Below are 25,371 nucleotides of genomic sequence, written 5' to 3'. Positions count from 1 at the left end.
TCTGTGCTGTTGCTGACAGGATGCTGCCTTCAGAGCTGGGTGCCCAGCCAACAGCCGCTGCTCTCTAACCACCCAGCTCTGAAGGCAGCGCAGAAGTAAGGGTAGCAATACCTCAACCCCCTAAAATAACCTTGTGACTCTGTGCTACTCCCTATGGGGTCAGGACACCCAATTTGAGAAACACTGGTCTCCCCCTCTGAACTCTCTATAGTATAAGGTAAAAGCACACGAAAGACAAGATTTCATGGGAGGAGAGCAGATTTCACAGTCCGTGATGCGTTTTTCATATAGGGCCCTATATATAGGAAATGATATGTGGACTTATACATGTGCAGCTATGTCTTTACTAAGAAGAATGGGGGAAATTAGCCTTAGAAACTCTTCTGCTGTTTACTTTGTGCCCCTCATGTTGGATCTTTATCCTGTAGTTTGACCATTGGCCAGTTGAGGTATGCCTGAAACAAGGCTTTACTGTGAAGAGTGGCAGCTCAGGCAGCAGACAGGGAGACTAAGCATTTCCTTTTACTTCTCAGGCTGCAGATCTTTCTGACAGAGTGTGGTGTTGGCAGCAGTGTCTACTCTACCTCAAAGCAAGTCTGGAAAAAGTGTAGGCAGCTGGAAATGCCAGCACTTAGCAAAAACAGCAGCCAGGCGAGCATCCATGTCAGAAATGTTTTGCACTGTTGTGCTGCTTGGTTTAGTGATGTAGCAGAGTTGTATTTACGATAGGAAAAGTGTGTTCAGACTCCCAGTGTTCTCAAGCTTTGAAGTGTTCAGAGGCTGTAGCAGCCTCTAGCTCTCTTGGGACACTGTTGGATGCCTTACAGGTGGTTTTACAACAGTGTTATGCATGATATACAGTATAACTGAATATCTTCATGCTGAGTGGAATATTGGATGATGGGGAGAATTTGCTAAGATTTTGGATGTGCTTTGGTAGCACTAAGGACTTCTCTGTTTTAGTGGGCTTTCTAAAATCTAAACATATTTTTGAGTGGTCATTTCACAAAGTGATATAGTTAGAGACAATCGTTTTTTCTTTTCCTTTTAAAAATTCTATTTTTTTTTCATAAAAATACATATGTGAAACATATGTCTCCTCTAATTTCTTGATCACACTTTTCTTCTAATACTGAAGGAGCTGTATTGTTGTAATTTCATTAATAGTGTACAAGTGAAAAAAAGATATGGCTTTGGCTAATGTCAGGCACGTAGTTTCTGAAGATAATATAGGAAAGTTGCTCTACTTATATCTTCCTATCAGCCTCGTTCCTTTTCTCTTCACTGCTGTGGTCTGCCAAAGCCTTGCTTCTCTTAACCAGAGACTGTCCATTTATTTTTAGTTATGCCTAGTTAAATACATTTTCTGATGGAGGGAAAACAAAATGCAGACTTGAAGTAAGGGGCTGATTTGCCTCATTGAAATCAATGGGATTTTTGCATTGACATCAGTGGGAGTTGTTGGATCAGGCCCAAACAGACTGATATAAACCACTCTGGCACCTATGAGGAATTTTTTTTTGGTTTAAAAAAGGAGTTTCCTAGGGGTCTTTATTCCCAATAATACCTGGATGCTTTGTGTGCTTAACTCCCAGTAGGTGTTAATGTTAGCTGCTTGAATACATACATTGCCTGTTAATAGGAAGTATATAGGTCCCTTAAGAGTATATATTTATATCTGATTTTCTAATGCTGATTGAATCGTGTATTTTGGGTAATGCTTTGTTAGTTCTGAAGACTTAAAGTGAATCACTGTAATTTTATTTGTAGGTTAAATACAGCACTTTGATCAGACCATCCTCTCACTGCCCATAATAAAGTGTCATGGTCATCCATTAGTTAAAAAGATTTCCCATTAACTTGTAAACCAGGCTTATGAAGATGTATTTTAGGGTCAAGCTGCCCACAGAACAATTTGGCCCACTCGTAGAAGGAAAGAGATGTTAGGATGAAGGATTCCAATTTTCATTACTTCTCCATTGTTTCTATACTCAGGTTGATGCGCTGCAATGGCTGCTACACTCTGTGCTTTAGAATTGTGTATTTCATATTCACTATAGAACGTGGATTTTGGCATGTACAACAACTGTGATGGAGTTACCGTTTGTCATTAATCTTCCATCTGTTATAGAATTAATTCATGTAGTATACAAGAAAGATTTCCCCAAGGTAAATTGGTTAGTTAGGAATGTTTTATTTGTAAAACCCCCAGTGGTGCAGACTTTTGATATCTCCATTTGATTGATCGATTTTTTTTTTACAAAGACTGGAGTTTAACTGTAAAACATTGTCTTGATCTTTGATGGCTTGCCAGTCTCGATCACTGTCTTGTGCTTTTTTCTCTGAAACTGGGGAAACGTGTGAATTACTGGTGGGAGAAGACTATTTTTTAAAAATACATTGGTTACATAGAAGTTGTGCAACTTTAATACTGAGCATTTGTTTTGTCTGAAAAATACCAAGAATCTCTCTAAGATACAGATTCATGTGTTCTTAAGTTTATCTACAGCGCATATAATACAAAAGCACCACATTGTTTCTAGACCTGCTCCACAACTTTTATTTTAGCAATGACAGGTAACCACTTTCCTGTAATCCAGGAATGTCCTTCAGTACATGTAATTGGACATAAAAATCAGGTCATTTATCAGTGAAATATCTGTAATTTTGCCTATGAACTTTTTCTTTCAGTGATTATTAAGAGATCACTCTGCTACCAAATTTCGACTAAAGGGTGGAAATGAAAAGTGATTTGCCTTTCATGCTTCCTTTCTTTTCCCTCTTATGGTTTTCTTGCTTATTTCAATATTATTGTTCCTGGGTTACCCAAGGAATGGAGAGATTTAACTAGTCAAACCCCCTTTGTTGAAATGCTGTGGCTTGATCCTTGTTCCATTGAATCCAGTGATATCTTGCCATTGATTTCATTGGAAGTAGAATCAGATCTTTCCTTTCACATATTATGAGGAGTAGTTATATTTAGTCCTGTTGTGTCACTTCTTTTGCTCCTTTAATTTGTTGCATTTGTGTTTCTAAATGATGTTATCTAAAACTGTTGATGTTTGCATCTGTTATACTGCATGCTTAATAATTATTTATTATGTGTTTGTTTATTCATTAATTGGATGTTTTTCCCTATTAACCTGTGCCAGTGGTCACTTGTTAACTACGGTTGCCTGTCCTAATGGTCAGTAAAATCTTAATTCAGCCAGAAGTTCCCCCACATTTGTTGCATGGTATTATAAACAGCCCGTTCTATTGGCCAGAAAAAAAAATCAGAAGCTCCATTGGTACCTGTTATTAAAAGGTTACACTATATATTCATCAGCTAAAATGTAGGGTGGGAGGAAACAATCATTCTTGAATTATATTAGAAACTTTGTACTGTCCTTCATTTTAGGAAGTGATTAGATTTTTGGGAGAAAATATCAGCCACAAATATACTCTGTAGTGGTCTGGTCTAATTTGAATTATTCCTCCCAGAATGGGGAATCTAGTGTAAAGTTTCTATATTAACATAAGCATGTCAGAGCAATTTAGGAAGTAATATTAAGATTTAGGAAATGGTGGTAGGATTTGAGTCTCCATGCAGCACTAAGAGGTCAGGTCAGTGGCCTAGCTGTAATGTTCTGCACTATTGAGATTAACAGAATTATATTTAGGATGATGTTTTGTTTTGTAGCATCTGCTAGTAACAGAGCTGAGAAATATTTTGAATTAACCAAAAGGATATTAATGAAACAAATGGAGACAGAAGATATGCCAATTATTATTTTTGCTACCCACCTCCAGTAGCTTCCTAAGGACACACACACGATCTGAAAAATCTATCCATTAGCAGCTTGTTTAGAAAAAGCCATATGCTTGGTTACTGTCAATCTCCAATTGATGTAAACTTATCACTAGAGCTGAATTAAAGCACATAGTTAAAAATTCAGAAGTATATCACATTGCTGCTGTTCTGATTTTTCCAGATGCATGCATCACTTGTGAACAACTGTAACAAACTTCCAGAGTTACTAGCTGTGTTACTGGCAGAAGCTACAGAATAAAACAACATCTTGTTAATGGAGTTTCTCATTCAGTACCCTGACTGCAAAAAACAAACAAAAAAAACCTCCAATATATACGCAAAACCAGCAATCATATCCACCTATGGATTGCTGCTTCAACAACCTAATTAGCCAAATATTTCATTAGCTCTCACTGTAGTCGATCAGACATGAATGTTTTTGAGATTGGAAAAATTATTAGGATCTGGACAACTAGGTGCAAAAGTGTGTGTGGCTGTGTACGTTAAAGGGGCATAGTCAATTGGAAAAGCATACTTCTCTGAATTATTTTTACTTATATTTTTAACAATAACATTTAAATACTATAACTGAAAGGGACTAAAGAGAAAAATAGTTTAATGTGGTTTTTTTCCATTCATTTGCTATGTGCATTTGTCAGTTCTTTATGGTTGGTTTCACCGTTTACCTTGGATAGCCAGTCAGAGTGAAATTCTCCCCTGTGCTAAGGTCCAGCAGAAGACCAGTGCACCACTTAAGTTTCACTTCAGGTCTCAAAATAGGTTTTAAAGGAGACTTAAGTGGTACATAAACCTTGTGTTGACTTTCTGCACGTAAATGAATCACCCTTAGTTACTTTCCTCTGTTTTGTGTGGATCTTTCATGCAGCACAAGGAAGACAAAAACATTTTACTGTATCAAAATGTGACTGTAAGACCAGACAAAACAAAACAACAATGGCAAGGAGGACTCAGGGTCATGTGAAGTACCTGCAACAACTTCAAGTATATGTCTCTGTGGGTGCGCCCACTGTATGAGTGTATGCACCTATGCTCTCTTGACCGGAAATTATAAATAGCAGCGTTTGCAGTTCCATATCGGTGCAAAGCAGTGCCTGTGCTCCCAAGTGAGGGCATATAAAGAGACGCGGACCCCCAAATTATTAGTTTTTACAGTGAATGTGTCCCTTTATATCACTATTTTCTGATGGGCTTATCCTAAAGGATATGATTTCTATCCAGTTGCTACACACATTGACTTAACTTGTGCCACTGTGAACATTCCATGTACCATCCATTGTTTACCACTCTGTAACAGAGCATTTTTTTTAACCAGACTTACAAATGTGTTACTACCCGAGGACCGTGGAAGGCCAAATGTTGTAAAATTATAGCTTAGTGGATGCTTCTGTCCAGCAACTATGTATTATCTCTTTCGAGTGACAGTCTTGTGAAGCCAATTTACATTGAAAATAATTTTTTGTGTTCCCAGTAGAGGGAGGATTGAAGACCTGTTCTTATTCAGCTTTCATTGCCATATTACTTGCATACTACTGCAGGTTTCTGTTGAGTGATGTGAGGCAATACTGCTCTCATGGGCCGCAGCTGAAGCCTACACATTGCTCCCAGCACTTACTGGCCGAGACAGCAAAGAACTGAGTATTAACCTTAAGGCCATTGTGCCAACCTCGCTTTGTTTGTTAATGTTTAAGGCTCAGAGCTGTGGAATCTCTGCAGTGCTGTCTCTGGTTATGTGGACACTCTGATCTCCCCATTACATCCTCTGTGTCAACTTCTGTGCTTCATTTTCCAGTCCTTCCTCCTCCTTTGTTAACCACTATCATGCTAATCTATTGTCTCTTCCTTTCATCATTGTCATATAATGTGACTTGAGTTACATTTGTGTACCTTGTCATGCCAATAAAGTGTCATTTGATTAAATTAAATTGATCAGCACAGGCTCACCATAAGCAGGTTTTGCTCACAGGTTTTGTGCTGGTCCTGTGGTGTCATAGCATTTCTAGTGGGATACATTCTCCGCCCTCTCCCTGACTTCAGATAGAATAATCTTCCTAAAAGCAGATAAAGGCATCCACTCCGTATTGAAGAATGCTGGGACCGGGGGAAATAGTTGGTCCTGAGTATAGTGACTGAAGAATTCTACATATAAAAACCCCATGACACTGCTCAGTAATTTCCTCATGCCAGAAGACAGACAGACACATCATATAGTCTTAGGGTTCCTGGGTGTAGAACGGCTTTCTGTTTCACTTTGAAAAGAACTCCATCCTAAGAGAAATCATGGGGACAGAGTATGTTCTGCATGGATGTGCTGGGACATCAGTACATTAGCTTTGAAGATGTCATCTCAGGCTATCCACAGACGTCCCAGCTAGTTTTTAATCTTAAGGAAGTGATTTGTGTTTGGATCAGTATTGCTCAAATAAAGAACTGTTGTGCCATAGATTTTCTAATATGATGCCTATAAAAATGTCATTTTTGCGAAGCCAATAAATATAGCTGTTGGGATAAAAAAAAAAATACATGGAAGTGATCACAGAAGTGCTAGACTGAGCCAGCAGTTTTCCCCTGCTTGTTCATTATGAAACAGTCTTTTTGAGGTGTGTGATAAAAGGCTGAATCTTGCTCTACTTACTCAAGTAGTATCATTGAAGTCAACTGGCCTACTTGTGTGAACAGCGTGAGCAGTCTTTTTCTGACTGATGAAAGCACTCATTTCAGTTGATCATTTTTATACCATAGGCTTGTCCACCTGGTCCCAGCATTCCAGATCTCGACACCGGAGGAATTCATGCTCCAGACATGAAGACCGAAAACCTTCTGAGGTATTTCTGGAATTACACTTGCATTTTGCTACCTCTATCTAGTAAAACACACACATGCCTTGTTAAAGAATAGATTTCTTCCTAATCATATTTTCTTTCCTTTTCTGCTCCATCTCAGCTGGCACCCAGCAACCTTTCTTCTGGCCAGGAGATCAGGGAGTTCAGCTGCTACCACAGTCACTGCCAGCATCAAGTTAGTTTTTAGCCATGAATATTGGGCTAGTTTGGCACCAGCCCAACATAGCTCTGAAACTTTCTTTCTTTCTTTTAGTGGTTTGGGCTATTTGTTCTTGATTTATGGTGAACAGTAAAAGTTTATTTTTGGTAGTTTCATAGCCTTTATTTGGCCTTAATAGTTTTTATTTGTTAACAGACTTGTCAAACCAGACATCTGTCTCTTTTAAGCTTCATATGCAGTGCTTTGAGGAATTCAAATCAAGGAAGGAAATGTAAATCAATTTGAACTTTTTGGGTGGGTCATTTGTAGGCACCAAATGTATATGACCCACTGCATACAAGTTTGCAGATGCCCTTGCCTGAACTGGTCTGAGACAATCATTAGACCGCAGACTGTATTGTGGCTGAAAACAAGGTATTTACTTCAGAAGGTGAAATTTCTTGGGTTAAGTCATTTTCACTGTGTCAAAGTACTTCAAATGCTTCAGTGGCTGAAGTTGGGGGAGAGGCATATTTAGCTAGATTTCATGATGACAGTGTACTTCCTTCGCCCCAGGGATAATCAGTTTTTCATGGGGGAATTATGTACACTGTTCAGTATATTAAAAACACAACAAGAGAGCCACTTGACCATCAAGTAAATGACCAGAGATAACTTTTCAAACCCTGATCTTGTCTTTCTTGGCCTAGTCCTATTTTTGTGATGTTTCTTTCTCTCCTCATGCACACATACTAACCTGTGGCTCTTCCAATATTCTATTTTTTTCCCTCCCTTTGCCTTTCTTCCCAGTCTGAGAGGTCTTTCTTCCACTTCCCCCAAGTTCCTGTTTGTTCTTATTTCTTGGATTGTCTCAGTCTGCGACAGCATGCTATGCTGATTCCAGTGTGCCAGCAGATAAGTGACACTCATTAAACTCCCAGGGTGAAATCCTTGCCTCATTTGAAGTCAGTGGCAAAACTCCCATTGACTTCAGCAAGGCCAGGATTTCACCCTCTCTCTGTCTCTGAAGTGCTGTGTGCCAGTTCTTCAGAGATAATAATTTTGTAAACTTCTTTTGGCTCCAGGCCCATTGATTGCATCAGAAATTAGCAGAGCAGCAAGGATAGTGACACAAGGCAGAGAGTCTTAGAAAGGATTTTCTTGATGGTCAAGTATTCCATTAACAACTTCTTGTGTAGTACCCAAAATAACTAGCCACAAGCTATCAGACTGAAAAATTTTCATATCTTGTTTTTTACTCAAATCACTAGAAGTCCAAAACCTTATGGCTGGCTCTGCTAGTTTACTGGGAGAGTGAGTTTGTTTTGTGGATTCTGTTTCATTTCTTGATTGCAACCTCACAGGACTGATAGTTTAGATTTTTTAAAAAGCGTTTTATTTTATTACATTACCTATATTCATCCTTTTCTTCTTTTCTTGAGAAACTTACAAATTAATACTTAATTGTAGTGGGATTTATTCTTACAAAAATGCAGACTTGCACCTGAAATTCAAAAAATGTCATCACTGGGTGTAAACAGTTTTGAAAAATAAAAATAAGTAATACTTGGATGTTCCCCAATGAGAAATCCAGGGCATAACAGAGAGAATGAGAGAGTGGGGAAAATTCGGGCATATCATGTGGCCAGGCTTTTTATACTGTATTTCACTGTAGAGATTTTTTCCCCCTAATGATCAGACTAATGATCGGTTCCCTAAAACGTGTAAAAAAATCATAGATGACTTATTGTAATTTGAAGTGTTTTAATGGCATATGAAAGAAGCCACTATCCCCAGGGAAGGCAGCCTTTATGATTTGTGTAACCACAGTGGATGCACATACCTTACAGATTTGTGCTTTATCCACAGCCAAACACAATTATTGTCAGATACTAACACAAAACAGCCAATATGGAAGTTGGATTAGGGATTCAGCACAAGAGTAGCAAGTGTGAAGTAAATTTGCATCATTAGCAATGTTTGGAGAATCTAGGATCAGTGTCTTGCCTTCCTGAAAATCTGCCTGAAACTTCATAACTATACAGTATGGAGCTGGATATGTGCCTTGCTGACTATAGCTGCCATAAACTGATGAGTTTGCATATGAACTTTTCTTGTGGTTTTCCTGACTGGTGCTGGATGGGCTGATTCCCTTGTTCTGTTTGGCAAAGGGCTTGGTTTACAATCTTACATTTTTGTTTTCATTGCTTGTTTGCTTTAAAACCTGTTGCACATCCGTTCCTTTGCATGTGGCATTAATTAGTTAATGTATGTAAAGTGCTATTGAGATAAAAAGGGTGAAGTATTAGTTATTACTGTTACGTAGCAGTTTTGGTTGGGGGCAAAAGGGACAGGGAGCGCTGGAAGATGTCAAGGCAACTGCTGTCTTGCTATTCTCATGCCTGCAATATCACCCTTCAGTTTCTGCTTCACTGAGAGGCAGTGGCAAACCAGGCAGAATGGAGCTGCCACAGCAGCAGCGCAGCATACTCCTCACAAGGGTGAATCCATTTTTATTTCCTCCTATGGCTTGTTAAAGACTGCATCCCTGCTTGTTTATGGCTGATAACCCAAAACTCGCCAGACATCTTGCAGGTTTTAGAGGCTGATGCCATAAAAAGGCAAAATGGAATTGTATGCGTTACAATGCAGATGGTAGATGAGCGAACACTAGTGCTGAATGTGGAGATGCCCCAAGAGATCTAGTCTGAAGCTCGATTTAGTTGATCTTTAGGGTAATTTAAAAAAAAACAATAATTCAAGACAAGCTGCCTTGCTTAGAATTTGCTATTGCAGCTGGTCACGTTACAGTCATATCTTGTTTTCTACCATCGACGATTTTTAGAATTCTTTTGTATTAGTCAGGGATCTCGTAATTTGAAAAGCACAGGGCTCAGTCCTGGTCCTATTTAAGTCAGTGGGAGTGTTGGTACAGTGCTCACATGGAACCGGATTGGGTCCATTGTTGTTGACAGGTAATGCTACAGTTTTGGTGCCTGATTGTGAGAGGCTTTGAGCACCTGCAATTCTCATTAAATTTAGAGGGAGTTAGAAGCATGGGGCACCACTCAGGCTTATACCTCCTTCACAGTGTGAACATTAGGAGTCGTAGGGCTGTCAGCCTTATGTCCATTGTATCTATGTCCCCTTCTCTCTGCCCCCTGATGTGAAGGTAAATGACTGTCCTGTAATAGGCTTTTGTGTTGGTACAGTGACCTTGTTATGCACTGCTCCATGGTTACCCTGGAGCTGTGAATCATAGAGTGTAAATATCAAATGTCAGTGTCTCTGTTCTTTCTCTTGGTTGGTTTCTTTGCAGGTGTTCAGAACGGACTTGATCACTGCCATGAAGCTACCCGACTCCTACCAACTGAACCCTGATGAGTACTATGTGCTGGCAGACCCCTGGAGGCAGGAGTGGGAAAAGGGAGTTCAGGTGCCAGTTAGCCCGGGGGCCATCCCCGAACCAGTAGCCAGGTATAGTTTGGAGAAATATAAACAAACATATATACGCTTAGGCCATCAGTTATACATCTGGATGCCTAGGTTCTAAATTAATATTTAAGCATGTAGTTAGAAATGGCCTGATTTTCAGAGGTTGTGAACAAATCCTTTGCCTCCTATTGAAATCAGTGGGCATTGCTGCTGCTCAGCATTATTGAAAATCTTGCCACATCTTTTTAGGTAGCTGAATATGAATGTAGGAGCCAAATTTAAATTACAGACCTTGGAGAAAACTGCTGGTTTTAATTTTGGTTTTATGAAGTTTTCTAACCTTTTTCTGTTTACTTATAACTTAAATTATCTTGTACAACACTGCAACTAGATTTAAAAAACTCTTATTTGGAGCAGTCAGGTTGGGCACATAGTTAAGCTCCATAAATGTGAGTGCTCACATTTGTTACTGTAATTACCGTAATCTTCCCTCTCTTTGTTATACTTGCATGTTGTGTCTTGTTTCAAATGAGACTGTATGCTCTTTGGGGCAGGGACCTGTTGCAAACATCTTTATTATGTAAGGTAACTTCATTGTACTCAGTTATAACGATTCATTAATGCATGTAAACGTTGTTGGTTGTTTGTATTGTGGCAGTGCCTACAGGCCCCAGTCATGGAACGGGAGCCATTGTGCTAGGCATGGTACACACTCACAACAAAAATATGATCCTTACCCGGAAGAGCTTTCACTGTTCAATAGCTTAATTGGCTGAATTCTGTGAGAAGATAAAATGAGGGTGGAGGTGAGAAAAAGCAAGAACTGTCACATATCATTGTTTTTTTTTAAGGAGAATACATTCTGAACCAAACTCAAAATTTCAGAATTTTTGGTCATGACTGTGTATGTATATACATTTATTTAGTAGTCAAAGTTGATACATGTGCCTTCTGGAGTAGCAAGCTATGCAAACCTGTTCATCATTAGCCTATTGTAATAACCCACATTGGAGTGTGCATTAGCAGTCTGTCATGCCTTGGGTGTGTTGTGAGGCATGAGGCTGTAGGCCAAGTGTCTGTAACCACGTAAAAAGTGCACCAGTAGCTTACTAATAAAGGGCTTATTGCAGTTAGAGCCTGGCTGCTCAATGTAAAAAAGAAAAAAAACATTTTTAAAACAGTTTTGGGAGGGTTTATGTAATGTGTCCTTCCACTGTGAAAAGTAGTTGATAGTAAAAGAATTGGAGAACTTACCGTTAGATATTTATACGAACAACAAGAATATCCAGCGTTACTTTAGATAGGATAAAATGTTTATAAGGGTCATAAACCCTTATGTTTCAAGACATAAACTAACCACTAACTGCCTGACTCAGGAAGAAACTTTCCTCCTGGGTAGGTTAGTGCATAATTGTCTATACTGGGTTTTTATACTAACATCTGATGCTGGCCATTGTTGGAGACAGGATACTGGGCCATTGATCTGAGTTGCCGCTCTTCTGACTCTTTGGGTTGTTTCTCACTCTTCTTGCTTCCCAGGAGCCCGGCTTCCCTTTCAGTAGTAAATTGTGGCCCAGCTCACTTTCTGTTATAAAAACTAAATAGGAAATAGCCGATAGCTCCCTCTTTAGTTTTTATAATAGGAAGTGAGACTTGGCAGTTGCTGCTTAAAGCACAACTGGGCTTCTAGGAGAAAGGGGATACGGGGCAGTTAAAAATTCCAGTTGTTCACTGTGCCAGCCCCTCTGCCCATCTTTCCCTTTCTGTGGGGATGGTGATGTTTTACTACAGAATTTGATTTCCCTGCTGTGTGTTGCTATGCCCTATTTTTATATTTTTCAGATCAAAATACTGTATAACCTCACGAGAGGTGGAAAATACTAACAGCATGTAAAGATCCCTCTGCCCTGCCAACCTTCTCTCACCTCTTCCTCTTACAGGAAGGAGTGGAGTTGTTGGATTCTCTCCACCCCTGCTCCTCATGAGGACTGTGGAAGCATCTTTTTTTTTTCTCTTCCTGCTGCCCTTCACGTGTGTAGGGGACAGACTAGTGTTGGTTGGGGTTGGAGGAAGGGAGCAAAATGGTCATTATTGCTCATTAATCCATCCCATAATTAATACCAAAATGCTGTAATGATCTTGGGCATAATTTTAGGAAAAGGGAAGCATGACTGTAAAGTGAACTAATGACATTCACTGGCAGTTGATGTAGAGTAGGAGGAAATACAATACATTTCACAGAGAAATGATTCTTGTTATTACAGTGCTCAGAAGTGAGCAAGGTGCTTTGTAGGAGGAAACCAAGAGAGAGAGTCACTGCGCTGATGCAACCAATTAGTGTAACAAACAGTAGGGATGGGGTGAGGAAGGACTGGGGTTACAACAATATGTCCATGTGGTGACTCACTGCTAGTACGTGCTCATACTGATGACTCAATTAAATGTTTTTGTGTATACAGTAATTATTATTTTACTTCTTTACATCATGAAGATAAAAAAATGGACTTTTGCAGGTCCTATGAAAATGACCTGTTGAAAGCCAAACTACCTGTTCCAGTCTGTTCGTTCAGTTCTGGTTCTTGTGCTGTGCCATCACCATGGTATCCAAGCATGGCACTGTTTTGGGCAGCATGAGCAGGATGCTGCCTAGATAGCTGTAATTTCCTCACAGTAGGGGATTTAGTGTGCAGAAGATTTGGAGAGCAGTGGTCAGGCTAGAACAGTTTCCCTGTGAGCTGTAGTATATAATATTGCAGTATAGTATTATTCAGTATAGTACAGCCAGGACTGGCTCAAGATATCGGGGGCCATTCATATACCGACTGATACCTCCCCTGCTGAAAAGCCCAAGATTCAGTGTATGACTTTTCCATGCATTCTGCTTCAGATTCCTATGATGTACCAGAACTGGTTTGGTACCATGATGGAGGCTTGACTAGATAAATGTGTCCAGAACTGGATGTGTACAAATATAGGGATAGTGGATCAAGGGCTTGTTGAACAGGAGAGAACATGCATTATGTGCCAGCTAGGCCACAGTAGAGTGAAGGACATGTTACTTCCCCCATGGAGCTCTCTCATGAAGTAGCTCATTCGCCACACCATGAGACACTGGCGCATGCCTGCAGTAACCCTCACACTAGCACTGGTGAGGCTGCCGTGATCTGGGGACCCAGCTAGAGGTTGGGTGCATTGCCTGAACTTGATCCAGATATAAGTTTTAGTTTCTGTAGCACCTTTCATACAAACCAAATCTCAGAATGTTTAGAGTTAAATAATAAAGGAAACCTCCTTTGTGAACTTCCAGAGAACATTGATGTGGATGGGGCATATGGAACCTGCTACCTGAAGGCAAGGTGTTAGCAGTGCAGCCGCTCCATGGCTGCTATTCCAGCCTATGCACTGGAATACACCTCTGCCCCTGTGCACTGCATATGCATTTTTTCTTAGTTACTGGATTTGTATAGTCACAGAAATCCAGGCAACTCCAGTGTAGAGCAAGTTACACTGTTTTAAGTGTTTTGCTCTGTCTCCAAAGTCCTTACAATTAACTTTTAACAACTGTGCTTATGCACAGTTTAAACATGGTTGCAACCAAAATATGCTTTAATTAGGTCTGGTTTGCCACTATGGTGACCCCACCAAACCATATTAGGACATACTACAGCTGCAGCTGAATTTTAAAACAGTGGATGGATTTTGTTCTAAAGTCTGACTCAGTCCAGTTTTAGTGATTTTGCAGGGAAATGCAAATCCCTGAGAGCCTGGACTTAGATCTGAGCAGGTAAGTGATGGAGGGACTGTTTATAAACAATTTTATGAATTGTCATTATTATTTCCCTGTGGAAAGGTATTTAGGATGTCAGAGAAATGAAAATTACAACTATCTATGCAAAAACAATAGAATTTAATAGAGAATGTTAGCCTGTGTATGGAATTTTTAAACCATCCTATAGAATTTAATTGAGAATTGTATCCCTATTGTAGTGTTCAGTAAGTTGGTTTATATCTATTATTATTAATTTAATTCCCATGCACATAGTACCTATCATCACATTAACAGAGTATGGCCTATGTGGCTTTAAAGCGTGTCAGTAACAATTCCATTTAAAAGTAGCAAGTACCATGTCGTCTTGCAGGAGATGATTTGTAGTCTCTCTTCTCTTAAATCCACCTGTAAGTCTTTTAATGAACTGGGATTTAAAAAATGTGAATTATTTTATGTAGCATTGCTGCTCACTTTAAAATGATATCTGAATGACTCCTTCTCTGTTTTATGTACCCATCCTTACTTCCTGCAGCTCTGCGGGACTTTGATGCTACAAGATTGCTGGGGATTTTTAGTTGCATAGAATAAGGAAGTGCAATTTAACCCCAGGCATTAATCACACAGCAGGATTAAGCATTTCCCAGTCTGTGCTAAGGGATTTAAAACCTGGTATAAGTAACATCTGTATTTACTATTTCTTCAGGGTTGTGTCTGAGACAAAAGCAGTCACATTTACAAGACCCAGGAAGTACATCCTTTCTTCAGGTTCTGAGCCTCCTGAGCTGGGATACGTTGATATTCGAACCTTGGCGGACAGTGTGTGTCGCTATGACCTCAATGATGTGGATGCAGCATGGTTAGAACTGGCCAATGAAGAATTTAAAGAGATGGGTGAGAGAAGCCTCTAGTAAAATTACGTGTGCTGCTGAAGTAGGCTGGCAGTTCTGTGCAGGGTTTGTGGGTGAGAAAACTGGAAAGGGAGAGAGGGTATAAATCATGTAAATTCGGATGTAGTTTATTTGTGATCTTATTTTTAAAAACCACTAGCCTTTAAACTCTTATCCCCAGAAGCCCTCAATGAAGGGTGGCATTGCTACTATGGGCTAGATCTGTGGAGAATATCAGCCTTATGCATAGCTCCATTAATGTCAGTAGAGTTGCGCTTGCTTACACCAGATCAGAATGTGCCCCCTTCCCCTCCACCCAGAAGAATTCCCTCAAATAACCTTTTTTTGCCAGTTTACTTCCTTGGAGATGATATCAAAATAGACAATTTAAGTCATCTGACTATCTGTCCATCCATCCTTTTTTGCTTGCTTGCTTTTCCATGCATCCCTTTCCTAAAATGGAATGAGAAAACTCTCAGCCCCTCTGTAGCTGGTTATTTTTTCTGTTTGGACAGAAGCGTTTGGGAGGTTTAAAAACAGAAGCCAGACTGTTTGGGGAGTGAGACAGCAAAGAATTGGCTCAGTGATTCCTTTTGAAAATGTCCCAAACTCTATTACTGTGTCCCTGGTTTTCAAACAGGAAAAGGGATTTGTCCTGGTGGGGCTGAGCGTTCCCCCCAAGAATAGGTTGCGTATGGGGGAAGGGAAGAGAACAAACCACTTCTTTATTATAATGTGTACTCCAAAAGTGGGAGCACACCATGGATTTTACTAGGATTACACAGGATGTAAGTCAATGCAGAATTTTGACCATAATGTCTAGATATGTAAGAATATATTGTGCCAGCTAGAAGGGTTTTGGATATTTTGGTGAGCACAGATAATACTATTGAGTTTTACGCTGTGGCAATTTCCTCATTTGGGTTATGGTTACCATTTTATGGGTTTACCATTGACTAAACAGTTACAGGACCTGGCAAGCCAGGGTTAGCTGGTTATAAACTTGAAAAAAAGGCATCCTCTGCAGGCTCATTCCAGTGTACAAACTGATCAGAGGGCAGGGGAGAAGAAAGTTCAGAACAGAGTAAGGTGAAAGTTCCCACTTGTGGGAGACCATGTCAGGTGATAGGAGAAGATAATTCCCTATGCTGGGAGAACTGTGTCTTTAAAAGCCTGGCACCCCATTAATCCCAGCTTCTTCTTTCTTTAAAAATTCTGGGACAGATCCAGCTCTTGGTTATACCATTGTAACTTTAGAGGAGTTGATTTATGCTGGTGAAATTCAGGTTGGTCTCCTGTGAGCTACAGCAATATAGTCTAGGGATAGCTATGATTTGACAGTTTTTACTATGATCCTTAACATGCTCTTACAGTAGATTTTTGTGACTGATATGCCAGTGCACAGTAGTTTGTTTGCTATAATCCTTTACACATGTAGTTATTCTGTAAAAAGTGGGAAAGAAATTCCTTCTTGGCCCCAGCAGGCAGTGCACGCAAGGCGTGAAACATGACATTTGAATTACTCTTATAAAAATTTTGCATAGCAAAAGATATTATTAAAGGTCACTAAAATGAGTGACGGAGGTAAACTGGCCTTGGTGGAGGAGAGAGCTTGCTTTGAAGTAATACTTCTTTTTCAGACATACAGGTGACTGTGTAAAAGGGGTTGTATAGGGCTTGCTGCAACACCAATTATGAAGCTTTACTGGTTCTTGTTGGGCCATTAAAAGTTGAGAAATGGGATACTTTGTCAGGTAGTTCTATCCAGATAGAAAGCTGGACTTCATTTGGTACCTTTCTTGCTGAGTTTATTGCAGGTTTTTTCAGGTCCGCAATGAACATTTAACATTATAGGTCCAGTTTTATTATTATTACTACCGTGATTTAGGTGATGATCACTGTGGTGGTGTCTGGGTGTAACCATAGAATCATAGAATATCAGGGTTGGAAGGGACCTTAGGAGGTCATCTAGTCCAACCCCCTGCTCAAAGCAGGACCAATCCCCAACTAAATCATCCCAGCCAGGGCTTTGTCAAGCCTGACCTTAAAAACCTCTAAGGAAGAAGATTCCACCACCTCCCTAGATAACCCATTCCAATGCTTCACCACCCTCCTAGTGAAAAAGTTTTTCCTAATATCCAACCTAAACCTCCCTCACTGCAACTTGAGACCATTACTCCTTGTTCTGTCATCTGGTAGCACTGAGAACAGTCTAGATCCATCCTCTTTGGAACCCCCTTTCAGGTAATTGAAAGCAGCTATCAAATCCCCCCTCATTCTTCTCTTCTGCAGACTAAACAATCCCAGTTCCCTCAGCCTCTCCTCATAAGTCATGTGCTCCAGCCCCCCAATCATTTTTGTTGCCCTCCACTGGACTCTTTCCAATTTTCCACATCCTTCTTCTAGTGTGGGGCCCAAAACTGAACATAGTATTCCAGATAAGGCCTCACCAATGCCGAATAGAGGGGAATGATCATGTCCCTTGATCTGCTGGCAATGCTACTTATACAGCCCAAAATGCCGTTAGCCTTCTTGGGTACACTGTCGACTCGTATCCAGCTTCTCATCCACTGTAACCATAAGGTCCTTTTCTGCAGAACTGCCGCCTAGCCATTCAGTCCCTAGTCTGTAGTAGTGCATGGGATTCTTCCGTCCTAAGTGCAGGACTCTGCACTTGTCCTTGTTGAACCTCATCAGATTTCTTTTGGCCCAATCCTCTAATTTGTCTAGGTCCCTCTGTATCTTATTCTTACCCTCCCAGCACTGTGATTAAAATGGACAAGTCCCACAATTAGATATTCTATCTAGTACAATTGGGTTCCCCATATATTTGAATAATTATTTATTTATAGGTACTACAATAGATCCTAGCCAAGATCAGGACCTGATTGTACCAGGTGCTGTGAAAATGCACTATATCAAATAAATGATTGCCTTATCTTGGTTGCTGATTGTAAACATATCAAAATGTACCTGATAGATTTTGCATTGGACTGTATCATCATCATTTTGATGGACAGTTTGTTGCTCACTTGGGGAGTGCTTTGATCCTAGAATCACTCTCAAAAGAGTCACCATTTCCTAAAATGATTGAGGCCACAAAGTTGAAACAAGCAACTGTACATAGTGTTGTATGAGAAAGAAGGAGAGTGAGATCAACAGTGACAACCCAGAGAGGTGGGACTTGCTTGTGAAAACTTTGAGGATTTCAAATATTGATTGAAATGAGTAAATGTCCATTATTTCAACACAGATCTAGGGCTTTTGACATTTTTGCCTTAACTACTCTACACTTCCCCTCTAACGTTTGCCATGGCAACCCTCCAGCCATAAATTAATCCTCTTCACTGGAGGTGGGCTGGCATGTTGTGCCATTTGAAGCTTATGGCTCAACCTGGGAGGAAAAGCTCAGCCTTTGATGCACTGCTGGAAGGAACTGGGGCTCCAGATGTTGTTACCATTTTAAAAACAATCCATTGTGTTGGATTAATTTCCCAGGAATGCCCGAACTGGATGAGTACACGATGGAGAGAGTCATGGAGGAATTTGAACAGCGATGCTATGACAGTATGAACCATGCTATTGAGACTGAAGAAGGGCTGGGGATTGAGTATGATGAGGACGTTGTCTGCGACGTTTGCCAGTCCCCAGATGGGGAGGATGGCAACGAAATGGTGTTCTGTGACAAATGTAATATCTGTGTACACCAGGTATGGCATCCAGACGTAGAGGTGGGAGTGGCCTTTTGGGCAGCTTATGTGCTGGAGCTAAAGACAGGCGATGGGTGGTTACAGAAATATTTCAGAACTATTACTGTTAAAGACAGGTTTAAACATAACAGGCCAGATTCCTCTCTAGTGTAACTCATTGATTTTAACAGTAGTGAAATTGGCCCATCGGACAAACTCACAAGTGATGTAAATGTAGGTTATACATTAGTAAATGTGTACATTTACTACATTACATGCTGAGAGGGCAAAAAGGGGGAGTGTAGCAGGAAAAGCAACCAATTGTAGGATGTAAGAAGATATAAGATTAAAATGGGGGTGGTGTTGCTTTATCTAACAGCATCTTGTACCCTCTTGCTGGTTGCTTTTGTTGCTATAATGCCCTTTTTGCTACTAAGTTTGTACATTACATTAGGTTACACTAACACTACCATCTGCATTCCCAATGAATTTGGCCCAGTTGGTTTTGTTCTACAGATATGTCTGCAATTTTTTGATTTGGTCCCTCACTTTCCACACACGAGCCATGTGATGCACCGAAGTCCTCTTCTTTGGCAATATATTTGCAGTACCAATAAATTTGATTGAAGGGAAGAGGAAGTCTAAAAAATGATGACCTCCATCCAACCAGTAGGAAACCAGGGAGGATTTATATAGTAGTTTAAACTTAATTTGTCATCAGGCTTCTTGTTAACAGTTGGTTTTGTTCCATGTTGGGGTGACTCTGAATGAGGCACCAGAGATTTGAACCTGCATCTCTCACATGCTAGAGGAGCGCCCAAACAACTAGATTATTCTGGGGACAAGGCAGCACAACATGTCTTTCTGTGGAAATTAAACAAGCCTTCCTTTGCATGGAAGAAGGAACAGATATGTTTGTAACAAATCTGCTTCCTTGACTTCCTTCCATTGTTAAAGAGACCTTGCTGTGGGTCTTCTTTCTCTCCATCCCTTAAAATGTTTGCTTTGTCATTAAGCGGTGGGGCAGCTGTGATGTTTGATAAGCAAGGAACCTTTATTTTTCTTGCTCCTCGGGCTAAAGTTATATAAATGTATTTGCATGTATGGTGGCGAAATGTATCTTTGAGCATGGCACTATGGTCTAAGAGTTTAAAATTGGCACATTGATAAATCTGTAGCCATTCTGTCTTGAACTGTGATCACATCAAATCTTACAAGCTAGAAAGGGTCAGAACTGACAATAGTTTGGTTGTAGGTCTCCATAGACACTGCCAGTCTACTATAGGACACGATGTTAATCATTCAATAGATGCCACTTTACCCAATGAGTAAGAATTGAACTATGCCTTGGGGGCATCTTTTATGTCATCATCTCATTTTTCAGGTGAGATGCAAAACTACTGTCCTATCACCTGTGGTCTTTAAAGATCTCATGGGACTTTATAGCTCCAGTGTCCTGGTCAACGTCCAGCTCAGATATTTAACCACTCACACAGCTATCTAAATTTCCCTTTCTAAGTTGATTAATATATTCTTCTTCACTTCCTGTACTAAACTGTTGTGTAGTGTTGTTTGCATTGTTAAACACCTGAAGGTGGCTCCCTTTCAGTGGTGGGAAAAGTATTTGTGTATAATGTGTATATGGAGTTGCTACATTTGTAAAAGCACCTTGGGACCCTTCAGAACAAAATAGGCTACATAAATGTAAGCTAATATTATTATATAGCATGCAGTCCCATAAAGGGCTTTGAGGTTAGCAAAAGGCTAAATGTAAATCAGTTAATACTAACAGGAACATGCTGTTGTTGTTTCTTTTTCTTCCTCTCCTTTATAAACATGAGTACAGGCATGTTATGGAATTTTAAAGGTGCCAGAAGGCAGTTGGCTATGCCGGACCTGTGCGCTTGGTGTTCAGCCAAAGTGTTTATTGTGTCCCAAGAAAGGTGGAGCTATGAAGCCAACTCGTAGTGGGACGAAGTGGGTCCATGTTAGCTGTGCACTCTGGATTCCAGAGGTAAGTGTTGATCCAACTGATGTACCTATATTCAGATTCAGAGCAATCTTGGCAAAGGACAGATCTGCTCATAACAACATACATTCATTATAGCAACAGACACCAGATTGTAACATCCATGCAGCATTTGTTGTTAGGGAGTAGAAAAAAATAAAAGATTAAAAACAGGGAAACATTCATTTTCAATTAAACAGAGAAGACATAGAGTCTGACAGGATAATACACGATCTATAAGAAAAAGGTAATTACATTAGCTTAGTGAACTACAATACAAATGGCTCATAGGTCTAAAAAAAGGACAACTGCTGGGAAAGCTAATTTAGTGAGAGCACAAAGTAAGCACTGTTTGTATTTGTAGATGGAAACTCAGAACCTGGGTGAGTGAGTATTTGGATTAACAGTGGTAATTCTTGAGAGTTCTGGCATTCAAAATATTCATCCTTTAAAATCACTTAAATTGATGGGATTTGCATCAGAGTTGTTTCATTTTTATCAGGGAAGAAGTGGTTTTGAAACTGGATTTTTCTCTCTTTGTAAACTGAAAAACTTGGAACATATGAATTTGGCATGTTTCAAGCAATGAAACAGATTCCTCATGGAAAGCTGTACTTTTATTTTTGCTTGGGGTGGGACTTACAAAGGGACATAAGCGTTGCAATGATTTTATGTGCCTAGAAAATCCTGGAACAACACCATGATCCACAAAGCCTGGACGTAGGTGCCTAGTCTCCCTGTACAATGACGCCAACAAGCTAGGTGGGGAGACACCTAAGCTAGCCAGTGGGAGATGCTGATCAGAGGAGTGTATGCTAAGCATGCTTACCGGATTGGACATTATATGCAAATGCCCATCTTCCCCTGGTTCGTGGATCACTCTGCGGCTTCGGCGTGAGATAGGCATCCAGAAGCCTAGAGCAAGGCAGCACTGTGCATGCTCAGAGGCATAAATACAGAGAACTCTTACCCTGAAAAACTTGGGTGCTGAGTGAGTGTAGGTGCTGCACGGTTCAGTGGCAGTTCTGTGGATTGCAGTGGAGCCAAAGCTGGGACTTAGGTGCCTAAGTCTGGGATTTAGGCACCTAAATACTTTCATGGTTCCCACCCCTTCTGCTTATCTTTTACTGTATGTTTTTCATTCTGATGCTTAGGTGAGTATTGGCAGCCCAGAAAAGATGGAGCCCATAACCAAGGTCTCTCACATTCCCAGCAGTAGATGGGCATTAGTGTGCAGCCTTTGCAATGAGAAGATTGGGGCATCCATACAGGTAATAAATGAACATAAGTGTGTTTGTTATAGATGCAAATGTGCATTCTATAGAACCTCCCTGATTCTCTTCCCATAGTTTGCACAGAAAAATGTTGGTCTCTTCCCACATCTCAGCAGAATTTTAATAGCAGATAATGTAGGGAGGTTATAGTTTAAGGATTCCTAACTTTTATAAAATATACTTAGGTGTGTTTATCAGAACACCGAAATACAAATAATGAAACTTGAATGACCATACTTGTTAAATGAACAAAATACATTTTGTGGTGCATTCTCCTTGCTTTTTAAATAGCACTTGTTCATTTGCTCATTCATTTGCAAAAGTGAGTAATTTTCTGTGGCCAAAATATTTAAACTTGGATGCCAAAAACTGTGTTCTAAAATTTACCTGCATGTACGTTCAAGATGATGGTCAAAGGCTCAAAGAGAAGTTAGACTCCCAATTCCCCTTGAAAATCTTCCCTCTGATGAGCAGCTTGATTTTCAGAGATGGGGAACACTTGCAGCTAACACTGAAGTCAATTAGAATGTGAATGCTCAGCACCCTTCATGATAAGGCTGTGAATCAGGTGACTAAATATGGATTTAGGCACCTAACTTTAGATACCACCCAACTTTAAATATTTTGGCCTATGTGTCTACCAGGGATTAAAGTGAATTGGTAATGTCTGCTGTTGTTGGTAAGGAAGGAGTTATACTACCATAGTCTTTTTGATTTGATAACTAATCAGATGTTCTCATTTGTTGGTCTTTTTAGTTCAGTTATGAGAATTTCTGCCATTGAGCTCCAGAGTATGTAGGAAAGGAACAGTTTGCATGCTTAGAATCTGCTATAAAGTTTAAATGAATCATGAGCCACAAGCAGAGGAAATACAAGCCCCTTCTTCAGCTGGTGATGAAAAGCCACAAGTTTGGCAGGTTTAGGGGGTGGCTGGCTTTGCAGATATTTTGTATTCTCTAGAATCAAAGCTGCTGGCCCTGATTTTCCCATTGCCTTGCACCTTACAGAATCACATACACATCTGTAACGTAGCTGTCAAACACTAACATTTTGATGTTTATTCTCACTTAGCACAGGTGTAAATGACTGCACAAGGTGCAAGGCAATGGGAGAATCAGGCCCAGCGTGTTCAAGGAAATAACTATCTCCATGTATAGTAAAGAATTAATCTTTGGCTGTGTATCCAGCACTAAAGCAAGAACACCAATATCCTGCGTCCTATCACCAATTTACATTCTTGGCAAAATTCCAATATGGGCCATATACTTTCTAATTAATTTCTCTCTAAAATTTCAATGGGATGTGGATTCTTCACTTATTGTAAAATGTTCTGTGGTGTTGCAGTATGATGTTAAACAGGATTGATCTGCCCCACAGTTATCTGCATTTCAGAAGTGAGTGAAGAGGTTCCTTGTGTATAGATTACATCAGCTTGTGAAATTTATAAACCACTTTGGGATCCTTCAGGATACAAGAAAATATATAGATGTTATGTTAAGGGGTGTTAACTCTGAAAGCAGTTTTAGAATATGTAGAGATCTACAGTACATATTGCTTAGATCTGAATCTTAGTTCTATTGGTATCACGGTGAGAAGGATCACAGGTGTGTTTGCATTTTAGAGCATGTGGTGTCCTGCTTTTGCTGGGGAAAGTAAGGCTAGATGACCTAATTGTAGGCAGAGTTGTGCTATCAAATAAAAAAAAAAGTACATAGCAAAGCACTTTGAAGATGAAAAGTAAAGCTCAGAGTTCTGAGTTTAGATCACTGGATCGTCCCACTCTCTCCTTTGTTCCTCTATTGTTGAGCCATTGATGGCATATACTGGGAAAAGTTATAAAATAGTTGTTCAGCAGACGTTCCAGTGAAACCTTTCAATCTGTTTGTCAGAAGCCTTGTTTGCTGTTCCCACTTCAATTAAGGTATGAAATAATATACATACAAAGTAAAGAAAGTTAATCTGTCCACTGTATTTTAATAAATAAAACATTCCTGTCGTCTACCTCTTGGAAACTCTTACAAAATGGAGAAATCAGACTATTTTGTCCCCCAATACTTGTTTGAGGTAACTCTGCAGTTTCATACTGAATACAGATTTTTTTTTTTGGTGTGGGTTTTTTACATTCTTGCTCTGAAAACCTCTGTCTTCTGAAATAACAGAATGGGATGATATGTATGCTGTATAGCTGCTACTTTAGACAGTTACACATTTTAAAAAAAACATTTGGGGAAATACTCTTGGTTCCATTTTTCTGTGACATCATCAAAGAGTATTGGGGAGCTTCGTGATACAAGAAACATGAATGCGAGAGTATTCTCATGGCCTCTAAATACTTAAAATTTGTGTTGTGAAACTTATAGATAGCAGGAAAAAACAGAATTTATGAAGTGTGTAATAAAAAAGGTAATAATCAACTGAATAAGTGGAGGGAGAAGAGGCAGTTTCTCCAGATAGTTTTATATTCTGAGATGTTCACCCTAATTTAAAAAGCGAGCTGCTTGATGTGTGCATAGGGATGGGCAGAAAGCAGTTGCTGCAAGCAGGGAAAAGCAAGACTGCATTTTCTTCCCAGTTCAGATTTCCTTCAGATGAGACAAGCTTTCTTCTCTACTCAACAGAACTTTATTTTTGATACAAGCAAATTATTAAGAAATCATAGTAGCATGGAATTCGCTGCGAAAAGCACTTCTTTTATGTTGTTTATTATCCCAACCATGCTGCTGTTGCCCTGTTTGTTCACAAAGCATTTATTTGGAGGAGGCGAAAGGGCAAAGAGGGTTGCACCATTTTTTATATCCCTTCTAAGTATTGATTTTATTAAAGAACATTTATCTGAAACCTCTGCAGTTTAAACTCTGTAGTATACATTTATCTGACATCTGGCTGCTGAGTCAACCTGAGGAGGAAAACCCAGAGGAGACAGATACTTGGCTTTGTTACAAAGCACTGTATAAATATCCTGCTGCAGTGCATTTCTCTTTAAGGTTAGATCACTTGGGTTAAGTATAGTTTAGTCCTGTCATAGTTAATGTCTGTGACAGTCCTTTCCACTTTTATTTCTCGATGTTGGGGACAAGGGTCCAAGTCAAGGGGGGATTTTTAAGATTTTTATTTTTCACTTTGCAAAAGAAAGTTAGTTATAGTTAAAATCAAGTGCTAAAGCAGTTTTGCTCCATGATGGCTGCATTCAGTGGGAGATAGGGGAGAGCTTGGGAGACAACAAAAGAAGCAAATTGTAGTTTTTTTTTCTCATGTGAAGTAGAGGAGCAGTAAGTGACTGAAGTAGTGAATGTCAGTGATTTAATACATGACATTCTAAATTGATGATAAAAGAAAAAATCCCACCTGGCCCTTGCTTTTTAAGTATCAGGGGGTAGCCGTGTTAGTCTGTATCTACAAAAACAACAAAGAGTCTGGTGGCACCTTAAAGACTAACAGATATCTGTTAGTCTTTAAGGTGCCACCAGACTCTTTGTTGTTCTTGCTTTTTAAGTAGCACTTGTTCATTTGTTCGTT

General features: G+C 39.8%; 1 protein-coding gene across 2 annotated transcripts in view; it reads left to right on the top strand.

Annotated features, from left to right (window-relative positions):
* JADE1 (jade family PHD finger 1) overlaps positions 1-25,371 on the top strand; it is a 62,668-nt gene that overhangs the window by 23,818 nt on the left and 13,479 nt on the right. The window contains exons 3-9 of one of the 2 annotated variants that reach the window (XM_054030368.1): positions 6,554-6,636; positions 6,755-6,829; positions 10,113-10,270; positions 14,701-14,888; positions 18,383-18,594; positions 20,420-20,587; positions 21,736-21,852. In XM_054030368.1, the coding sequence (XP_053886343.1) occupies positions 6,554-6,636; positions 6,755-6,829; positions 10,113-10,270; positions 14,701-14,888; positions 18,383-18,594; positions 20,420-20,587; positions 21,736-21,852 (1,001 nt within the window). The remainder of the gene's footprint in view (positions 1-6,553; positions 6,637-6,754; positions 6,830-10,112; positions 10,271-14,700; positions 14,889-18,382; positions 18,595-20,419; positions 20,588-21,735; positions 21,853-25,371) is intronic. The other variant, XM_054030369.1, reaches the window with a different exon arrangement.

This window comes from Malaclemys terrapin, chromosome 5, assembly GCF_027887155.1.
Source record: "Malaclemys terrapin pileata isolate rMalTer1 chromosome 5, rMalTer1.hap1, whole genome shotgun sequence".
NCBI classification, from domain to species: domain Eukaryota; kingdom Metazoa; phylum Chordata; order Testudines; family Emydidae; genus Malaclemys; species Malaclemys terrapin.
This window is presented reverse-complemented; position numbering and strand designations above follow the sequence as displayed.